Source organism: Haliotis cracherodii, unplaced genomic scaffold (assembly GCF_022045235.1).
Source record: "Haliotis cracherodii isolate W230 unplaced genomic scaffold, xgHalCrac1.p SCAF_25, whole genome shotgun sequence".
NCBI lineage: Eukaryota > Metazoa > Mollusca > Gastropoda > Lepetellida > Haliotidae > Haliotis > Haliotis cracherodii.
Window position 1 is genome coordinate 9,778,213 of NW_027266281.1, and position 17,596 is coordinate 9,795,808.

The 17,596-nt window shown below is 43.6% G+C and overlaps 1 protein-coding gene and 1 pseudogene across 1 annotated transcript; one reads left to right on the forward strand and one right to left on the reverse strand.

Moving 5' to 3' along the window:
- Positions 1 to 1,681: 1,681 nt before the first annotated feature.
- Positions 1,682 to 7,639, reverse strand: LOC139472762 (uncharacterized; annotated as a pseudogene).
- On the forward strand, positions 2,770 to 4,861 carry LOC139472581 (tetra-peptide repeat homeobox protein 1-like). Its single transcript, XM_071255046.1, has 4 exons — positions 2,770 to 2,794; positions 3,701 to 3,965; positions 4,361 to 4,686; positions 4,848 to 4,861. The coding sequence occupies exons 1-4, from the start codon at positions 2,770 to 2,772 to the stop codon at positions 4,859 to 4,861; spliced, it is 630 nt and encodes a 209-aa protein (XP_071111147.1).
- Positions 7,640 to 17,596: the final 9,957 nt, after the last annotated feature.

Consider the following 17,596-nt stretch of genomic DNA (forward strand, 5'->3'; position numbering starts at 1 on the left):
ACTACTAAACAGCTGTGAGAAAACATCCGTTTTTGATGTGTTTTGGACAGGGGTGTTTTCATCTTGCAGTGAGAACTGATAAACGTCTGAGACCTGCATCACTTCGGGCTTTCCTCCCACATTAAGCTGACACGCCGCGATATAACTGCAATACTGTGAGAAGAGGCGTTAAACACAACTGACTCACTCACTCACTCTCACTCGTGCAGTGCAAGAATCCATTTCCATTGAACGGAGTGGGATGTGATACGGTGAACATGGAAACATGCTCTTTGTGTGTTCGTCAATGTTCCCCAACAACTGGCGCAGGAACAAGACCTCAACCCCTTCGGTTATTTTCCCCTGCAGATTCAACCCCCAGGTCCTCAGATATTCCAGGACCGCCTCCTTGGTCTAGTAGTAGAGCGTCCGCCCGGAGAGCGGAAGGTCCGGGGTTCGATCCCCGACCCCGTCATACCAAAAAACGTTTAAAAATGGTACTTGTTGTTACCCTGACTGTCGGCATTAAGGGGCTAAAACAAGGACTGGTCGGCTCGGAGTCAGTATACTGTGTCTGAGTGGGGTATTCATGATAAACTGCGGCATGGTATCTCAATGAGCTAGCAGTATAAATCGGCATCAGTCCGGACTAGTACAAGCAGCCACACAAACACACACACGTACATGCACGTCGCTATATAAGTGCAATAATCTTGGACGTGACGTTAAACCCCATTACACCTCACCCCATATATTCCATGTTCGTTTAAGTCTCAAATCTAATATCAGAATTATCTATTATCAGAATTTAAGTCTCGAGCCCAGAGTAAATGTTACAAGCATTGAAGGCATTTAATGAAACGGTCACGATTTACATAGGAATACATATTTACAAATCGCCGCCATGTAGCTTTGATATTGCTGAGTGCGGCGTTAAACAACAAACAAACAAACAAACAAACAAACAAACAAACAAACAGACAAACAAATCACATCCATCTTCGCCTCATCCGGATCGCTTCCTCCGACATTAAGATGAAATGCCGTGAAGTAACCGAAATGTTGTTAAAAGCTCTCCAAACGAACTACGAAATATATCCATTTAGATTCACCCTCGGGGTAGAATAGGTCTTCAGCAACCCATGCCTGCCGTAAAAGGCGACTATGCTTGTCGTAAATGGATTCGGTGGTCATGCTCGCTGCGCCGGTTGATTGCGTGTAATTGCGGATGGTTCTTCACTTGATTGCCTGGTCTATATGTACAGGCCGCCGCCATATAGCTGGAATATTGCTGAGTGTGGCGTTAAACAGCAAACAAACAAACAAACAAACAATTTCCATTTAACACTAAACGCTGCTGCGGTGGACTTGGAGTTAATACGCTACTTACATTCGTCAGTGCACCACGTTGTCTCAACACATACGCTGTATAGTCGTTCATGATGGTGAATTGTTTGTGAAGCACTTCACTTCAAATCAAATCGTCTTCAGATGTGACAGAAATGTCAGAAAACGGAGTCTGGTGATTAATTTTCACAGACGTGAGATAGCGCATAATGTATCCAGATCATGGACGTAGATCTGGTTGTCTCAGAAGGGAGGCAAACCTCCCCCCCCCCCCCCCCCCCCCCCCACACACACACACACACACACACCCAGTGATGTTGCTGTCATCATCTGCACGGATCATGCAGATCCGGGTCGTGGTTTTCTTAGGCTTGTATTGAAGTAGTCTCTTCATTTTGTCAAATTATTATTTTTCAAAGCTTATTGGTTGATTGATCCATAGCCATGTTCATCCCTGGCATCTAGCGATGAATAATACGTTTTCTTTCCTGTGCCTTAAGGCGTAGGATGTTCTGTGGTTTTCGACGAATCCGACCCGAGCCTGTTCTGACTAGCTCTGTTATCCTCCTGGTAACGTGGTGTGCCATCTGGCTGTTGTGCTGCCGTTCCTGTAGGTTCACAGGGTGATAAGTAGCCATTTTCATCCCTGTTGTCAGCGACCCCATCAGACACACCCAGCCCATAAGGAGATGCATAACTCGTGTCTACTCCAGTGGCGCCCAGTCCTGTGCCTACCAGCGTAAGATGGTCTAAGGGTCTCAACAACTCCGATCCGAGCGTGTGCTGGTACAATATGTTATCTTCGAAGTCTTCCTGATCACGTGGTGTGACATCTGCCTCATCTGTATCTCCTTCTGGCGGTTCAAGTGGGTCAAGGTCACCCACATCCTTGGTCGGTGATAGATAGTAGTCCTTCTTGAGATTATCGGCCGAGGATGCTCGCTCCCTTTCCTTGGTCGGTGATAGATAGTAGTCCTTCTTGAGATTATCGGCCGAGGATGCTCGCTCCCTTTCCTTGGTCGGTGATAGATAGTAGTCCTTCTTGAGATTATCGGCCGAGGATGCTCGCTCCCTTTCCTTTCTGTCTTCCGCAGGGTCAAGGTCAGAAGGCTTTTCTTCCGGTTCCGGGTCAGTGTCCTTACATTCATCATATATGTTGTATGCGAGGTCTTCGACGCTGTCCCCCACAACGTCAGCATCGTTGATGGTGTAATATGCCGCATAGCCGTATCCCGCGTAGGCTAGACAACCATCCTCCCCTCTTGTAAAGGAAGTGAAATCGTTCCTGAAACTAGAAATAAAAACATATCGGGTGATCGAGAGCGAGTAAAGGTTAACGCTGCAGTCAGCAATATTTCAACTATCACTACAGCCTGTAAGTGATCGAGCGTGGGCTAGTGGTTGATAACATGAGTACTATCCTCTCTGAATCTGATGTCATAGATGCTAGATGAACTGGTTATACACAGTAACCACGCGAACCTGGAATCAGTCTGCTCTTTTGTCAAACAGGAACTTTAGAAAGTCTCTCCTGGAATCCCAAATAAGGAGACGAACAGGGGGTATCGAGGTCCTAGTTTCCACTGAAAGCCCAACGGGCAAACCAACAAGGACCTATTCTACCATGGTATCTCCACACGAAGTTAAACATGGTGTACTGGGGAAATATTCTACCCAGGTGTGCCCACAGAGAGAGAAACGTGGGCGTATACCACTACCCTATACGTGTATACCCCATGTTTGTCTCCCTGTTAGGATACCAGGGCAGAATAGGCCCCTCTACCCCATGTTTGTCGCCCTGTTAGGATACCAGGGCAGAATAGGTCCCCTCTACCCCATGTTGTGTCTCTCTGTTGGGATACCAGGGTAGAATATGTCCCCACTACCCCATGTTGGTCTCCCTGTTAGGATACCAGGGTAGAATATGTCCCCTCTACCCCATGTTGGTCTCCCTGTGGGGATACCAGGGCAGAATAGGTCCCCTCTACCCCATGTTGTGTCTCTCTGTTGGGATACCAGGGTAGAATATGTCCCCTCTACCCCATGTTGGTCTCCCTGTGGGGATACCAGGGCAGAATAGGTCCCCTCTACCCCATGTTTGTCTCCCTGTGGGGATACCAGGGCAGAAAAGGTCTCCTCTACCCCATGTTTGTCTGCCTGTGGGGCTACCATGGCAGAATAGGTCCCCTCTACCCCATGTTTGTCTCCCTGTAAGGACACCAGGGCAGACTAGGTCCCCACTACGTCATGTTGGTCTCCCTGTGGGGATACCAGGGCAGAATAGGCCCCTCTACCCCATGTTTGTCTCCCTGTGGGGATACCAGGGCAGAATAGGCCCCTCTACCCCATGTTTGTCTCCCTGTTGGGATACCAGGGCAGAATAGGTCCCCTCTACCCCATGTGTGTCTCTCTGTGGGGATACAAAGGCAGAATAGGTCCCGTCTACCCCATGCGTGTCTCTCTGTGGGGATACCAGGGCACAATAGGTCCCCTCTACCCCATGTTTGTTTCTCTGTTAGGATACCAGGGCAGAATATGTCCCATCTACCCCATGTTTGTCTCCCTGTTAGGATACCAGGGCAGACTAGGTCCCCTCTACCCCATGTTTGTCTCTCTGTTAGGATACCAGGGCAGAATAGGTCCCCTCTACCCAATGTTTGTCTCCCTGTTAGGATACCAGGGCAGACTAGGTCCCCTCTACCCCATGTTTCCCTGTTAGGATACCAGGGCAGACTAGGTCCCCTCTACCCCATGTTTGTTTCTCTGTTAGGATACCAGGGCAGAATAGGTCCCCTCTACCCAATGTTTGTCTCCCTGTTAGGATACCAGGGCAGACTAGGTCCCCTCTACCCCATGTTTCCCTGTTAGGATACCAGGGCAGACTAGGTCCCATCTACCCCATGTTTGTCTCCCTGTTAGGATACCAGGGCAGACTAGGTCCCCTCTACCCCATGTTTGTCTCCCTGTGGGGATACCAGGGCAGACTAGTCCCCACTACCCCATGTTTCCCTGTTAGGATACCAGGGCAGAATAGGTCCCCTCTACCCCATGTTTGTCTCTCTGTTAGGATACCAGGGCAGAATACGTCCCCTCTACCCCATGTTTGTCTCCCTGTTAGGATACCAGGGCAGTATAGGTCCCCTCTACCCCATGTTTGTCTCCCTGTTAGGATACCAGGGCAGAATAGGTCCCCTCTACCCCATGTTTGTCTCCCTGTTAGGATACCAGGGCAGAATAGGTCCCCTCTACCCCATGTTTGTCTCCCTGTTAGGATACCAGGGCAGAATAGGTCCCATCTACCCCATGTTTGTTTCTCTGTTAGGATACCAGGGCAGAATAGGTCCCCTCTACTCCATGTTTGTTTCTCTGTTAGGATACCAGGGCAGAATAGATCCCCTCTACCCCATGTTTGTCTCCCTGTGGGGATACCAGGGCAGAATAGGTCCCATCCACCCCATGTTTGTCTCCCTGTGGGGATACATTGGGTAAAGGTAACCTAATTTGCCCTGGTATCCTAACAGGGAGACAAACATAGGGTACTGGGGTCTTTTTCTGTTCCGGTATCCAAAATTATATGTTTCGGGTGCATATAAAAAAACACTCACTCTTTCTCTTTGAAACCTGCAAAATAAATATACATACAATTAATTCTATTTGTATTTTGGATTCCATGTCAAGTAAACATTAAACATAAGAAAAATATCTATGCTACATTTTGTCTAAAAAGGGGCGCATCTATTGGTGTTTGAGATTTAGGATGAAGGAATGGCAAAAGATAATTAGTCTTTCAAGATCGAAGTTCCCCTCGATTACGATATAATAATTTGAGATAATTTGCACACGGGTGGCTCAGTCATCTACGAGGGGCGTTCAATAAGTTTTGCAACTTCATCTGCCCCACATGAAAGACGCTTCCAGGATGAAGAGGACATAAAAGACTTCCACAGAGACGTGGTGAGGGGGTCAATCTGCGGATTTCTATAAAAGTGGTATTGAAAGCTTGGAGGGACAAATGGAATAACTGTTTTGAGGTGCATGGAGATTATATTGAAAAATAAAAGTGCAAAAGATATTCTGCGATTTGGTCTTATATTGAAGTTGCAAAACTTATTGAACGCCCCTCGTAAATGGTGTCGCAATTCGCCAAGAACGTCGGTTCCAATCCCAGTTCGCCCTGATTGTGTTTCAAGGTTTGTCAACAAACTCGTCTCAGGCTTTTTCCCTTCTGGGTTTCTTCCTACATTAAACTGGGGCGGTCGGATAGCTTAGTGGTTAAAGCTTTCGCTCGTGACGCCGAAGACCCGGGTTCGATTCCAGTCATGGGTACAATGTGTGAAGCCCATTTCTAGTGTCCCCCGCCGTGATATTGCTGGAATATTGCTAAAAGCGGCGTAAAACCATACTCACTCACTCCTACATTAAACTGATACATGGTGCTATAACCGAATACAGAGGCGATGTTCCTCATTAACTCACTCACTCACTCACTCACTCACTCACTCAAATACTCCTACCTGTCAGCTTCTTGTACAGACGAACAAAGATGACGGCCACTGCGACAAGGACAACAAGCAAGACTGCGATTGCTGTGACGACCGGGATGATCCAGTCATCCTCAACTATAATTGAAAGGTCAGGATAGCATTAGAGGCGTTGTTTTTGTGGTGTTTATATTCACGAATCTTTACAAAAAAGCAGTTTGGAGGTACACATATATCATATTATGTGAGAAATAGATACATTCTGTAGTTATTGTTGGGAATGATAGGAACTCTGACAGAGGTCTCAAATCACGGTAGACCGCCTCCGTGGTCTAGTGGTAGAGCGGAAGGTCCGGGGTTCGATCCCCGGCCGCGTCATACCAAAAGACGGTAAAAGATGGTACTTGTTGTTACCCGGTCTGGCGCTCGGCATTAAGGGACTAAAACAAGGACTGGTCGACTCGGAGTCAGTCTACTGTGTCTGAGTGGGATATTCATGTTAAACTGCGGCATAGTATCTCAATGAGCTAGCACTATAAATCGGCATCAGTCCGGACTAGTACAAGCAGCCACACAAACACACACACGTACATGCACGTCGCTATATAAGTGCAATAACCTTGGACGCGACGTTAAACCCCTTTTCACCTGACCTCACCTCAAATCACGATAATGAGTGTCTGATTTAAGTAAACTCACCACGGCTATAAGAACTATTCAGATAAAAATTGACATTCACTGTTAACGTATGAATGAGCATGAACGTTCACAGAGTGAGTGCCAAAATGTGTGACTGCTGAAGGTATTACTTTGTTATTTCGTTTGTCTCAATTTCGTTAAAACGTGAATGTGTAAACTCATTACAAAATGATTACAAAAAGATCCGGGGTAGAATAGGTCTTCAGCAACCCATGCTTGCCGCAAAAGGCGACAATGTTTGTCATAAGAGGCGACTAACGGGATCGGGTGGTCAGGCTCGCTGACTTGGTCGATGCATGTCATCGTATCCTTATTGCGTTGATCGATGCTCATGATGTCAATCACTGGATTTTCTGGTCCACACTCGATTATTTACAGACCGCCGTCATATAGCTGGGATATTGCTGAGTGTGGCGTTAAGCAACAAACAAACAAACAAAACAAACATTACATTACGAAGGGACACGGGTGGCCCAGTCGTCTAAGGCGCCACGATTCGCTGTGCAGAATTGCGTCCCTTGGGCACGCCAGAAACCTATGATCGTGGGTTCGAATCCCGGTTCGCCCCGATTATGTTTCTAGGTTTGTCAGCACCATACCCGTGCTCGTGGGTTTCACCGAAGTGGTAAACGTCTAAGACCTGCATCACTTCGGGCTTTCCTTCCACATTAAGCTGACACGCCGCGATATAACTGGAATACTGTTAAAAGCGGCGTTAAACCGAACTCACTCACTCACTCACTCAATATAAGTGGAAACTACACCTTCTGTTGAACGTGAATTTATCCCATGTGACAATGATGGAACAACTAACCTGTATCAACTGATAGTTCAATGTCGACGGCAGTCTCCCCAGCTCCATTGTCGATTAAAAAAGTGTATTTGCCAAGGCCACTCTCTGTTAAGTTGAAGATTCGAAAGTTGAAATTGTAGACGTTATCTTCACCCTCCTCGTCTACGCGAACTAACGTGTATTTGGAATCGTCCGTAAGGTTCTGCTTCCCATAGAAAAGTTGGTGCCTGGTCACCCCTGGATACCCGCACATGACGAAATCTACGTACGCCGAGTTCAAGCCGATCTTTACTTTTGGGGCATCCGACAGCACCAGCTTGGCTGCATGAGATGAGAACATATTGATCACAGGACTTGACTTTACTATAACTTTACAATTATAGGTTTGCTTTGGTTTGTTTGTTGTTTAACGCCGCACTCAGCAATATTCCAGCTATATGACGGCGGTCTGTAAATAATCGAGTCTGAACCAGACAATCCAGTGATTAATATCATGAGCATCGATCCACACAATTGGGATCGATGGCATGTATCAACCAAGTCAGCGAGCCTGACCACCTGATCCCGTTAGTCGCCACTTACGACAAGCATAGTCGCCTTTTACGGCAAGTGGGTTGCTGCAGACCTATTCTACCTCGGACCTTAACGGGTCTACAATTACAGGGAAAGTGGAAGGGGTAATTCTAGAAGAATTAAGTGGGTAGTGTTACAGATGGGAGGAGGTGGGTAGTGGTAGATAAGAGTTGAGGTGGGTAGTGTTAGAGATGGGAGGTGGTGGGTAGTGTTAGAGATGGTAGGAGGTGGGTAGTGTTACAGATGGGAGGAGGTGGGTGTGTTACAGATGGGAGGAGGTGGGTAGTGTTAGAGATGGGAGGAGGTGGGTAGTGTTACAGATGGGAGGAGGTGGGTAGTGTTACAGATGGGAGGAGGTGGGTAGTGTTACAGATGGGAGGAGGTGGGTAGTGTTACAGATGGGAGGAGGTGGGTAGTGTTACAGATGGGAGGAGGTGGGTGTGTTACAGATGGTAGGAGGTGGGTAGGGTTACAGATGGGAGGAGGTGGGTAGTGTTAGAGATGGGAGGAGGTGGGTAGTGTTACAGATGGGAGGAGGTGGGTAGTGTTACAGATGGGAGGAGGTGGGTAGTGTTACAGATGGGAGGAGGTGGGTAGTGTTAGAGATGGGAGGAGGTGGGTAGTATTACAGATGGGAGGAGGTGGGTAGTGTTAGAGATGGGAGGAGGTGGGTAGTGTTAGAGATGGGAGGGGGTGGGTAGTGTTAGAGATGGGAGGGGTGGGTAGTGTTAGAGATGGGAGGGGTGGCTAGTGTTAGAGATGGGAGGGGGTGGGTAGTGGTAGATAAGAGTTGAGGTGGGTAGTGTTACAGATGGGAGGAGGTGGGTAGTGTTAGAGATGGGAGGGGGTGGGTAGTGTTAGAGATGGGAGGGGGTGGGTAGTGTTAGAGATGGGAGGGGTGGGTAGTGTTAGAGATGGGAGGGGGTGGGTAGTTTTAGAGATGGGAGGGGTGGGTAGTGTTAGAGATGGTAGGGGGTGGGTAGTGTTAGAGATGGGAGGGGGTGGGTAGTGGTAGATAAGAGTTGAGGTGGGTAGTGTTAGAGATGGGAGGAGGTGGGTAGTGTTAGAGATGGGAGGGGTGGGTAGTGTTAGAGATGGGAGGGGGTGGGTAGTGTTAGAGATGGGAGGGGTGGCTAGTGTTAGAGATGGGAGGGGGTGGGTAGTGGTAGATAAGAGTTGAGGTGGGTAGTGTTACAGATGGGAGGAGGTGGGTAGTGTTAGAGATGGGAGGGGTGGGTAGTGTTAGAGATGGGAGGGGGTGGGTAGTGTTAGAGATGGGAGGGGTGGCTAGTGTTAGAGATGGGTGGGGGTGGGTAGTGTTACAGATGGGAGGAGGTGGGTAGTGTTAGAGATGGGAGGAGGTGGGTAGTGTTACAGATGGGAGGAGGTAGGTAGTGTCACAGATGGGAGGAGGTAACAGATAGATGGTATTCTATGGATATCTGATAGTTGTGTCATGTAACAGATTGTTTTCTAGGGATACAGATGGTTGATGTTAGAGAGATGGTATTCTAGGAATACCCAACAGGTGGTTGATGTTACAAGATGGTTTTCTATGAATACCCAACAGGTGGTTGATGTTACAGAGATGGTTTTCTAGGAATACCCAACTGATTTCTGATGTTACAGAGATGGTATATCTAGGAATACCCAACAGGTGTGTGATGTTACAGAGAGATGGTATGCTAGAAATACCCACCAGGTGTGTGATGTGACAGAGATGGTATGCTAGGAATACCCAGCAGATGTGTGATGTTACAGAGATGGTATGCTAGGAATACCCACCAGGTGTGTGATGTTACGATGATGGTTTTCTAGGAATACCCACCAGGTGTGTGATGTTACAGAGATGGTATTCTAGGAATACCCACCAGGTGTGTGATGTTACGGAGATGGTATTCTAGGAATACCCACCAGGTGTGTGATGTGACATAGATGGTATTCTAGGAATACCCAACAGGTGTGTGATGTTATAGAGATGGTATTCTAGGAATCTCCAACAGATGTGTCATGTCACATAGAGATGGTATTCTTGGAATACCCAACAGTTGTGTGATGTTACGGAGATGGTATTCTAGGGATACCCAACAGGTGTGTGATGTTACAGAGATGGTATGCTAGGAATACCCACCAGGTGTGTGATGTGACATTGATAGTATTCTAGGAATACCCACCAGGTGTGTGATGTTATAGGGATGGTATTCTAGGAATCTCCAACAGATGTGCCATGTCAGAGAGAGATGGTATTCTTGGAATACCCAACAGATGCTTGATGTTACAGAGAGATGGTATTCTAGGAATACCCAACATGTGTGTGATGTTATAGTGATGGTATTCTAGGAATACTAAACAACTGTGTGATGTTTCTTAGATGATATTCTAGGAATACCCAGCAGGTGTGTGATGTTACAGAGATGGTATTCTAGGAATACCAAAAGATGTGTGATGTTACAGAGAGATGGTATTCTAGGAATACACACCAGGTGTGTGATGTTACGGAGATGGTATTCTAGGAATACCCAACAGTTGTGTGGCGTTAAAGAGATAGTATTCTAGGAATACCCAACAGGTGTGTGATGTTACAGAGAGATGGTATTCTAGGAATACCCAACAGATGTGTGATGTTACAGAGATGTTACTCTAGGAATACCAACGGATGTGTGATGTTACAGAGAGATGGTATTCTAGGAATACCCAACAGATGTGTGATGTTACAGAGATGGTATTCTAGGAATACCAACGGATGTGTGATGTTACGGAGATGGTAATCTAGGAATACCCACCAGGTGTGTGATGTTACAGAGATGGTATTCTTGGAATACCCAACAGGTGTTTGATGTTACAGAGATATGGTATTCTAGGAATACCCAACAGATGGTATTCTAGGAATACCCGGCAGATGTGTGATGTAACAGAGATTGTATTCTAGGAATACCCAACAGGTGTGTGATGTTACAGAGAGATGGTATATCTAGGAATACCCAACAGGTGTGTGATTTACAGAGATATGGTATTCTAGGAATACCCAAAAGATGTGTGATGTTACAGAGATGGTATTCGAGGAATACCCAACAGTTGTGTGGCGTAAAAGAGATAGTATTCTAGGAATACCCAACAGGTGTGTGATGTTACAGAGAGATGGTATTCTAGGAATACCCAACAGGCGTGTGATGTTACAGAGATATGGTATTCTAGGAATACCCAACAGGCGTGTGATGTTACAGAGATGGTATTCTAGGAATACCCAACAGGTGTGTGATGTTACAGAGATGGTATTCTAGGAATACCCAACAGGCTCGTGATGTTACAGAGATGGTATTCTAGGAATACCCAACAGTTGTGTGGCGTTAAAGAGATAGTATTCTAGGAATACCCAACAGGTGTGTGATGTTACAGAGATATGGTATTCTAGGAATACCCAACAGGTGTGTGATGTTACAGAGATATGGTATTCTAGGAATACCCAACAGGCGTGTAATGTTACAGAGATGGTATTCTAGGAATACCCAATAGATGTGTGATGTTACAGAAATGGTATTCTAGGAATACCCAGCAGATGTGTGATGTTACAGAGATGGTATTCTAGGAATACCCAACAGGTGTTTGATGTTACAGAGATATGGTATTCTAGGAATACCCAACAGATGGTATTCTAGGAATACCCAACAGGTGTGTGATGTTATAGTGATGGTATTCTAGGAATACCCAACAGTTGTGTGGCGTTAAAGAGATAGTATTCTAGGAATACCCAACAGGTGTGTGATGTTACAGAGAGATGGTATTCTAGGAATACCTTACAGATGTGTGATGTTACAGAGATGGCATTCTAGGAATACCCAACAGGTGTGTGATGTTACAGAGATGGTATTCTAGGAATAACCAACAGATGTGTGATGTTACAGAGATATGGTATGCTTGGAATACCCACCAGGTGTGTGATGTTACATAGATGGTATTCTAGGAATACCCAACTGATGTGTCATGTCACAGAGAGATGGTATTCTTGGAATACTCAACAGATGTGTGATATTACGGAGATGGTATTCTAGGGATACCCAACATGTGTGTGATGTAATAGTGATGGTATTCTAGGAATACCCAACAGATGTGTCATGTCACAGAGAGATGGTATTCTAGGGATACCCAACAAGTGTGCGATGTTACAGAGATTGTATTCTAGGAATACCCAACAGGTATGTGGCGTTAAAGAGATAGTATTCTAGGAATATCCAACAGGTGTGTGATGTTACAGAGAGATGGTATTCTAGGAATACCCACCAGGCGTGTAATGTTACAGAGATGGTATTCTAGGAATACCCAATAGATGTGTGATGTTACAGAGATGGTATTCTTGGAATACCCAGCAGATGTGTGATGTTACAGAGAGATGGTATTCTAGGAATACCCAGCAGATGTGTGATGTTACAGAGATGGTATTCTAGGAATACCCAACAGGTGTGTGATGTTACACAGATATGGTATTCTAGGAATACCCAACAGGTGTGTGGTGTTACAGAGATGGTATTCTAGGAATACCTAACAGATGTGTGATGTTACAGAGATGGTATTCTAGGAATACCCAACAGGTGTGTGATGTTACAGAGATGGTATTCTAGGAATACCCAACAGGTGTGTGATGTTACAGAGATATGGTATGCTTGGAATACCCACCAGGTGTGTGATGTTACATAGATGGTATTCTAGGAATACCCAACAGATGTGTCATGTCACAGAGAGATGGTATTCTTGGAATACTCGACAGATGTGTGATGTTACGGAGATGGTATTCTAGGGATACCCAACAAGTATGTGATGTTACAGAGAGATGGTATTCTAGGAATACCCAACATGTGTGTGATGTTATAGTGATGGTATTCTAGGAATACCCAACAGATGTGTCATGTCACAGAGAGATGGTATTCTAGGGATACCCAACAAGTGTGTGGTGTTATAGTGATGGTATTCTAGGAAAACCCAACAGGTGTGTGATGTTACATAGAGATGGTATTCAAGGAATACCCAACAGGTGTGTGATGTTATAGAGATTTATTTATGAATACCCAACAGTTGATGTTACAAGCTCTGTGGCCTACCTAGTTTCGTTAGCCTTGCATTCATCAATGAGTCATCTTATTGTCCCACCAAGGAGAGGGACACATTTTGGTGTTTCCATGGCTGACAGTCTTTGTGTGTGTGTGTGTGTGTGTGTGTGTGTGTGTGTGTGTGTGTGTGTGTGTCTTCTTTGGCTGGCTTACTGTCCTGGTTCTATTGGACTGCAAGATACAACAGAGCTGAAGGTAGGTGAATTATATATACAAAGTGCCTGAATTTCCATGGGTCCCAGGGACTGACCCCCTGTTATTGACAAGGGCCCATGAAGTTGGGGTTGAGTATCTCCGGGGAACACAAAAAGATATTTCCCATTGTCACTCAGGGATCCGGAAATATTTTTTACAAGTAGTGTACACACTAATTAACAACAAAAACCCATGTCAGTCTGGTTGCAGCTCTTTAATTATTTTGTATCCTTTGTTATGAAATACGGTCTCGGGTTGTAATGTCCGGCTAATACTTTTTTCGAAAATGTCTGTTGGCAAAATTTAAAATGTCCAGTTGGCCCTATTTCAGATCGGACATTTTGCAGGCACACAGACCGGTTTCCGGATCCCTGTTGTCACTGAATAGACATTCCTTTCTCAAATATGTAATTTGAAGCTCGATCTTGATCAAGACAAAATATTTATATGCTGATTTTGGAACAACCAAGTTCAAAACAATAAGACATTCCTACCATTACTGTTCATTGTATGAACAGGTGTATTGTCATGTGACCACTTGCAATTGTAAAAGCATGACTAAGCTGTCTTATGATAGTAGATTATCAGTTATTACAAGAATTTAGATTGAAACCCCCGAAAGTTGATTTATACTGTTTTCTTAGAACAGATTTGTGTTTTAAACATGACATCAGATTATTATCAGGTTGTAAGGAAATTTTTATTCATCAGAAGCCTGAGATTGCATAAATTGTTTTGGGTAAACAGTACCTGACTGTCATGTGTGTTTAACGCATGGGCAGACATATTGTATTAAAACAGGAATGCGAAAATCACTTGTTCATCTTATCTATTGGATTCGTTTGCTTCAGGTGAGGAATCAATGCATAGATACACACTCCCCTCGTCCCACTAATCATATAGGCCATGTTGTATGTTTTTATGTATGTATCAACACACAGTAAGTCTGGAATTTAAGTTTAGGAAGCCAGCCAGCCCGTCATCGGCAAAATGTCTGTTCGTGGCCGCCATAGTTGTCAGTTGCAGATCGATGTTTCCGAAAATGTTGTTATATCATGCTAGTTAGACATGAGATGGAGGAGAAATAGTTCTTTGCTAGTTTCACATTGAATACAGTGTCATTAATGCCTTAGTACAAAGTAATTTTGTCGGAATGGTATTTTAGTGGGCTACGTAAGTGTTTTAGCGGAACGCGGAGTGAGTCTATGTAGGGAGTAACGTCCCTTGGCTGTCGGCCACAGCGGAAGTAAACAAACTTGACGTCCCGTTTAGTGGCGTTCAAGTGTGAGTTAACGGAAGGTTAAGATTTGATCAATAGCTACTACTAAGTGTAGAATCCCTACAATTTATGCCTAACTATGGTACATGTGGTTTGATCAGGATATTCTTGTAGATTAGTGGGTTGTGCATTAGAAGTGAATTAGAAAGTTTTTTTCCCACGTTTTACGCACGTGAAAGTATTCATTTGTCCATTGTTGACAAATATGTTTCAAGCTCCTCACAGCGATAGTACGTTCCCGGAGCTCTCTATACTATCGCTGCCACCAGTCAAAACTCCCCACTGTGAATATGTGACCACAACCATGCCTGGAGTTGAACTCGCAACCGAATGACCGTTATGTTTACAAACAAGTGACGACTGTCGTGACGCCAAATACACTTATCGCTGCTAAATTACATTTTTCGTTTGTCAATTTGAATTTCTTTTTCATTAAAACTATCGTGTTATTGATATAGTAAGAAGGTAAGACAGAAGTTGGTTGATTTTCCGTTAGTCTGCAATCTCGAACCAATCTGATTATCAAAACAACAAAGTAAATTCATCTGGAAAACATGGTCAGTCGTAAACCTTTTCAAATTGAAATATGATGGCATTCACAAAGACATAAACAAAATTATAAACGTTACTACATATGGGGTTAGAGGGCAAATTTCAAGATTCTTGTAATGGCCGCGCCCACACTGGTGGCAGCGATGTTACCGAGAGTGTAACGAAGGTGTCACGCGCTGGGAAGGAGCTTGAATATGTTTGTGCAGTAGTCTCTTTGTAAAATTATGTAGAAGGGTTTCAGCATTGCTATAGACTGGTTCCCGTTCGTTCCCGCGACAGACTGGAACGACCGGTATTGGGTAAAACAACCTTCACCTTGACGTTACGGTAAACTGGTTTAGCGCCTTTGCTGGTTATATAGACAGTAACATAGTCAAGACAAGATGGCGACTAATGTGTTGTCTGTCAACAGTAACATAGAAATTGCAAATATTTTGGATCGGGCGAACAGGTACCAATCTTGTAATTTTTTCCAATTAAAGGCTAATAAACGTGATGCTATTTTGGCATGTGCATCAAGGGGTGTTTTGGGTGTTCTACCGACTGGTTACGGCAAAACTGTTGTGATACAGTGAAGATTCCGCCAGCACTGTAGTGGTTGTGAATCCACTAAATGCGATTCTTGAAGAGCAGCACAATCGCCTCCGTAGCCACAGTCTAATAATCATAAATAAATGTATATTTCATGTTTGGAAAATAGTGCTATTTAATATTTAAACCTCCTGAAAGGGCGATACCTTGACGTGGTCAGGAGGCTTAATTCTCTTTGACTTTGATATGGTCGTAAGGGAAGACCAAAATCGCCTTGTTGTAGTTGTTATTTTATTGCACATTTTGTTATGTTTTCTATAAATAAACATGTCTTAGTGTACTGTGTCCCATTATCCTCACCCCATATTCAAATTTCAGATCAGTCACATTATTGTTGATGAGGCGCATTGTGTGATATCATGGGGGAAATCTGACTTTTGACCGGCCTTTCTCAAAGTAGGGGATTTACGTGCAATCCTTAAAGCCAGGTATGAAATTCAGCAGGCTTTGTGCATAGTGAATCCTCTAATTGCAGCTGAAACTCCTGGCAGGTGAAGTTTTTTAAAAATAATTTTTGATGCCATGTCATTAATCTTGAATAGACCTGTATGTGTATGTTATTTACAAGAATGAAGGCTATATACTGGTACAATATTATAAAAATATTTATGTAATGTCGAAGTTGCAAAGTTTGACTGCAATTGTACTGTCTTCCATCTGTTTGTGTTATCATACCCTTATTATAGAACAACATGAATCCATAACGAGCATAATTCATGGTAAAAGTTGTTTTATTCAATGTTGGAATTAGCATACATCTTCTAGTCTAGGACTACAGACATTTCCTTGTGAATTATCACTTCATCCAAGGTAGATGATAACTCTGAAGCAGATTATTTGTAGACAAGTGAAATTACCCCAATTATTTGCAATCAAAATAGATTTATAAACAAAACAGTATACACCAGCGAGGTATCTATACACTTTGTTGATACCCAATTTATGAAAACTTGACATGTTTCGGAAACATTTCCCTAATCCCCATTAAATCTATTTGATAGTATCCCAACTAACATTTAGTACATTGAGTCATTTGATAACACTGATGTAGACATGGAGATCTAAGATTAAGTATAGCCATGGACTTGTATAACTTGCATATAGGTCTGTGGTTTTGCATACAATGCAGCAATCTATAAATAATCTAAAGGGCATCAACATTACTTACAAGGGTCAAAAGGGAAAATACCCCCCAAAAGGGTTATAGATTATTTGTTATTAAACTTTCTGCACATGGTTGACCACTGGACAAAAATGATGTTTTCCATGTACAATGTAGTTCAGTAGTTTCACACATACATACATATGAATTTAATAATATTCTTAATGCTATTGGAAATGTGAAGTACATCCAAAGTAGTAGTACTAGTACAGTTAACTGTCATCTCAAGAAGAAAATTAACACCACAACAATTGCACTCTTTCAATATATTTTCGAATATACACACTACAACATGTACAATCTACAGTATGGTTTGATCAGCTAAGGCAATTCATGTAGCGAAGCACTTTGACAATTACAGAGGTTACCGTAGTTACAAATAATGACATGACAAATCCCAAATTTGAAGTTACTATTCATCTCATCAACTCTTAAAATATGTGATAATAATCACATTTGTTAGTGAAATCATAGAAAAAATTGCTTACTTTTCTTATTCTCCATTCACCAATGTTTAGAAAACATATTGTTCTTAAATGCCAAGTTTAGTATGACAAATGGAAACGTAAAAACAATTTACAAACAGTCTTTTAAACATTTTTGGTTTGAGAAATGGTAACATAAACTCAATATCCTGATTTTGTTTCACAGTAAAGTTGAATTTTGTATTATTGCTTATGTCTGTATGTTTACACTAGTGATCATCAATCAACATTGTCACTAAAAACAATTGTGAAAGTGAAATTCTAGTCACAGAATAGGTATGTTTTTGCCACGAAATACAGCTGGGATTGATATTAGTTACAAGAATAAATAGTTATAACACTGAAATATCTTTCTTCG

Coding starts and splice junctions, on each gene's coding strand:
- LOC139472581 (XM_071255046.1), top strand. CDS start 2,770: ATGCTAGATGAACTGGTTATACACA. Junction 2,795..3,700: donor AGATGAACTGGTTATACACA/GTAACCACGCGA, acceptor TTGGGATACCAG/GGCAGAATAGGTCCCCTCTA. Junction 3,966..4,360: donor AGGATACCAGGGCAGAATAG/GTCCCCTCTACC, acceptor AGGGCAGAATAG/GTCCCCTCTACCCCATGTTT.